Here is a 5,000-nt window from a genome sequence, read left to right as displayed (position 1 = left end):
TGTGTGGGTGGGTGGGTGGGTAGGTGGGTTTGTGTGTGTGTGTGTGGGTGGATGGGTGTGTGTGTGTGTGTGTGTGTGTGTGTGAACGTGTGTGTTTGTTATGTAGAAAGACTGGGAGTCATTCCCTACATAGGTTGCCTAGTTTATTTTTTTCTTCCCCCCTACTTTTCCAGCAATGCCCGGGGATGGCTCAGTGACCTCAAAGCCATGTCCACTGCCTGGACTCTATACGTACAAAGACCATCAGACTAACTGCAATGGCCACATGGATGTTGGATGTTCTAAGGATAACGAAATAGTTGTGGACGCAAAATGTCAGGAAAACCAATCTGGTGAGTGGTTGAATTAGTATTGCTTTGAGCAGAATTAAGTTTTGAAATAGGTTTGATAAAGGATGGTGTTATAACCTATACAACTGCTAACCCAAAGGCGTTTTTACATTAGTCAGCATCAACGTGTACTGCACTTATTTGCAGGTCTCGTAACTCAAATTATCATAGAAATATGTAGTATTCTCAAACAAACGCTAAATATTGTCCATAACAACAATGTTAAAACAGGCCCATGATTACTTTCGGCTATCAGATCCGATATGTGCACCTAGGTCAGCATCTATACTCATAGAATCGCACTATAGCCATTAAGATAGAGGTCTACTTAGATGACACCTATCACATAATATTTAAAAAATAGTACTATATGACCCTTGTTAATATGGTTTTAAAATGAACCATGTGTTCCTTAAGTGCCCGTAAAACATAAGTAACAATGTATTACACATTGCATTTTCTTTGAGATAAAAATTATTGTATATTTTTTTTCATTTTACATTGCTCCTAAGTTCAATTATATTTTCCTTTCACTTTTTTTTTGGTAACGTATAGACAGAAAGATATATTTTGTATGTCCTTTAAATTTGAATTCTATATGCTTTTTTTTTTCTCTCTCTCTCTCTTTCTCTTTAGCTAATATTCTTCAATGTTATGAGAGTTGGAGGGAGAACTCCATGATCTATCTCATCGCTGGGCAGTTGGGAGATATTCGCAAAACGGCTGATTGTTTGGTAAGTGGAGGTTCACAAATTATGCTCAATATTCCATGACTGAAACAGTTATTGGTCATCAGAGGATAATCATGAATTAAGATAAGCAGCATTCAAAAGTTTGTTAAAGGGCTGTATACAACCTGTATGTTTAGATAACCCTGTGTGATAATACATAATAACGAATATATATATATATATATATATATATATATATATATATATATATATATATATATATATATATGAGTGTTCGTGGGTACTCGTAGGTGCGAAAGTGCTCGATAATGATGGTTAGAGCTAATATGGAATGCAAAGAGACACAGAAACAAATCGTCTCGGCCACAAAAAATGTGAGTGACAATTTGCATCCTATATATATATATATATATATATATATATATATATATATATATATATTATATATATATATATATATATATATATATATATATATATATATATATATATATTGGATAAATATTATAGATAGGTATATTACTTTCTTTCTCTCTCTCTCTCTCTCTCTCTTTCTCTCTCTCTCTCTCTCTCTCTCTCTCTCTCTCTCTCTCTCTCTCTCTTTCTATCTATCTATCTATCTCTATCTCTATCTCCCTCTCTCTCTTTATGTGTGTGTGTGTGTGTGTGTGTGTGTGTGTGTGTGTGTGTGTGTGTGTTTGTACTCGAGAACTCTCAAGAGAATTCACCAAAAGCTAAAGTTGCAACCCATTATTATTTGCATACAACTCTCAGGTATTTGGATACTCATGGCTGTTATTCTCTGATTATAATTAAACGATAGTCTGTGACAAAACTACAATGCAATATAAAGCAATGTGTTGCGTTAGGGTTTATTCATATTATTTTTAAGTATTTTTAATTATGTTGCTGAGTAAAGACCGTAACATTGAAAATTATGATATCGATCGGGGAAAAAAGACAACACACAATCATAAACCAAATTGGGGGAATCGACAGATTACATCAAAATTTGAGGATTACGTCCAAAATCTTCGATACGGCAAATGTGCGGTGTGTACATAAAAACAAATATGTATCAATATATTGTCCTGAAAAATTGTATAACAAATTTAAATAAATGGGTTTAGTTGTGATAAAATTTCAGACATGCGTCTTATATAGACAGACAGCTACAGGCTTCTAAACTTTTCCAGTTTTTTTTCACACTCCATATATGTATATATATATATATATATATATATATCATGTGTGCACGCGCGCGTGTGTGTATGTTGTAAACAAATATCCTGAAATCTGTTCACATTACTAAACTAAAAACCATTAAACATATAATATACTCTTCAGAAAATTGAATACTTATCACTCCTTTTTTTTAAAAAGAATGTTTGCATGAATTCTGTTGGAATTTTACTCTTAGATTCCATTTCCCTCTTTTACCGAGCCAAAAATGTGGATACTTTCTTGCGTTTTACTAAAAAAATTGCCAGCAGTCTTAATCTTGCACTGCAGAGGAGCAACGTTTTTACTGAGACAATCAATCCCAAAAGCATATTCATGTGGACTTGTTAAATTAAGATGGAAAATGCTTTTCATCCTGCATGATTTGAGTTTTGAACATTGCTGTTACACATTAATTTATGTCAATGTGTTTTCTTAGGTTTACAAGGTCACCCCAAAGGGATACCAGCTCGAAGCCGATCCAACGTGTACACACGATAGAATCAGCTTTATGGGAAAGTCAATAGGTTTTGACCTACAGACGCCGCCTGGTAAGTATGGCTTGGAAGGGAAAGTGTGTCCTTTACTTTTTTTTATGGCTGAAGAAATGGTATACAGAAGTTATGGAAAATTGGAAATGCTTTGTATTGGTAACCATTTTAATATACCGGTTTGTTTTATTATATTTTATGTTTTAAAGGCTTATCATTGTTACTTCCACTGATTATCTTTGACCTCGTATTTGGTCTTGTTTTTGTTTTGTTCTTTGTTTCTTTTTTTGTTTTTGGGTTTGTTTGTTGGTTTGTTTTGTGTTGTTGTTTTTTTGTTGTTGTTTTTTTGTTTTTTGTTTTGTTTTTTGTTTTGTTTTTTTTTTTGGGGGGGGGGGGGGGGGTTTGTATTATTTTTTGTTGTTGTTTTGTTTTTGTTTTATTTAGTGCTGTTTTGTTTTTGTTGGGAAGGGAGGTTGTTGTTGTTGGTGGTGGTGTTGGTATTGTTATTGTTGTTGTTGTTGTTGTTGTTGTTGTTATTTTGGGGTTATTTTCTGTTGGACGGAGGAAGTGTGTCTTGTTTTATTTGTCTGTTTTTTGGGGGATTTTTTTTAAATTTTTGTCGTTGATTGTTTCATTATTTTTTTGTTCTCATTTTCTTTTGGCTCACGAATCTTGTTTTTAATGTACCTAAAATCACAGTCGTTGTATGTATAGCTTTAGTATGGTTTATTTAGAATGTTTCTCTGTTTCCAGTTAAATTCTGTTGATTGGCAGGATATTCCATTAGCACATTGCTAATCTCTATGTGGTGCTAATTTAGTTGACTTTATACAGTCATAATTCTGATTTAGTGAACCAACTACCAAATTCACATATAGTGGGCCCAGTATAGTAGACTTCCAAAATGTTCTTTTTTAAATACCGTTTTGTTTTTTTATATAGCTCTAGATGTAAATTTTGATTAATATATATTATAGTTCTACTGATAATGAAAGACTTCCCACGTTGATGTTATGAAAGAGGACATTTTTTCAAATAAAAAAGTGTAGAATTGAAGGAGCAGCCTTTCTTTTCTTGTCTTTTTTTTTAAATGTTGACTTGATTTCGTCAGGCGAGAATGTCATATTGGCTCTAGATTAAAAACTGGTTTCTTCTATGTTTAAAACTTCTCCACAATTCTTTACAACAAAAAAATTACACTATATAATTATGGTGCCTTTTTAGAAAAGGAGATAAAATCAAGGACACTTTCCTCCGTTGATTATGCAAGTGATGAAAGAGTTTTACAAAATTAAATTTAAACTTTATACACATCGTGCAAAACTTTAGAGTGAGAATGGAAGGAAGACTGGAATAAAATGAATGATATGAATCTATAAAAATCAAACATTTTAAATGAAAACATTTTCTTTGCAAAAAATGGAATGTTACAAATAGTGAAATAGCAAAAGCAATGAAATGTAAATGAAAGGAGAAGAATTAGATAACCATGGTGGCGCAATTAAAATGCAATTTGATATACTTATATTGATTTTAATTCTTTTTTTTTTTCTTCTTTTCTTCAATTCTAAAATAGGCTCTTGTAAGACGGTCACAACTCGCCCACCTGAGATGGCGAAGCCAAGAACTCAGAAACCTGACAACAAAGAGAAAACTTATAATTATGACGATAATAGTAAGACAAACATAAATGATAACAAAACCAGTAACAAAATCATCAATGACGACAACAAAAACAAAGGAAATGCTAATAGTAAAGGAATTTATGATACACGAGATGTTGGAACCAAAATAGTAGACTCAGCAGATGTGCTAGACACGCATCCTGGTAGCGGAGGCCAGAGCTCAATAAATAGAAATATCAATGGATGTTGCATTGTGAGAAGCTACAACAAATTCCTGGTGTTCGTTTTTTTATGGATTATCTTTTATTCCTGGAGGTGATGATTAACAGGACTATTATTATTATTATTATTTTATTACTGTTCTAAGTGATCATGATATATTGTTGAACAATATTGTTCTAAGTCAGTTGATCAAGTCATATTAAATTATTTATATTCAATTCAAGTTAAAAGACGCTGAACTCTGTTGACGACAAAATGAATGTAAAGGGTAACCGTTTACTAATTTGGATTTATATAATAGTATACCCATTTTTCGATGTCCTTATCGGTCATGATATGGCAAAATAGAAGTAGCTGATGGTTTAAATTGTAGAAACTTGAAAAAAAGAGTATCAAATTCAATATTTTAAATGTCGTCCT

The 5,000-nt window shown here is 32.4% G+C and overlaps 1 protein-coding gene across 1 annotated transcript in view; it reads left to right on the top strand.

Moving 5' to 3' along the window:
* LOC144957310 (uncharacterized) overlaps nt 1-4,967 on the top strand; it is a 118,083-nt gene extending 113,116 nt beyond the window's left edge. Inside the window, exons 14-17 of the mRNA XM_078888449.1 lie at nt 174-332; nt 966-1,063; nt 2,682-2,793; nt 4,310-4,967. Coding sequence (XP_078744575.1) covers nt 174-332; nt 966-1,063; nt 2,682-2,793; nt 4,310-4,677 — 737 coding nt within the window. The 3' untranslated portion in view covers nt 4,678-4,967. The remainder of the gene's footprint in view (nt 1-173; nt 333-965; nt 1,064-2,681; nt 2,794-4,309) is intronic.
* The last annotated feature ends 33 nt before the right edge of the window (nt 4,968-5,000 follow it).

Source organism: Berghia stephanieae, chromosome 1 (genome assembly GCF_034508935.2).
Source record: "Berghia stephanieae isolate SIO BIC M18660-M18661 chromosome 1, UCSD_Bste_1.3, whole genome shotgun sequence".
Classification (NCBI taxonomy): Eukaryota; Metazoa; Mollusca; class Gastropoda; order Nudibranchia; family Aeolidiidae; genus Berghia; species Berghia stephanieae.
The sequence above is the reverse complement of the archived record's forward strand: the minus strand, read 5'-3'. Positions and strand labels throughout refer to the sequence as shown.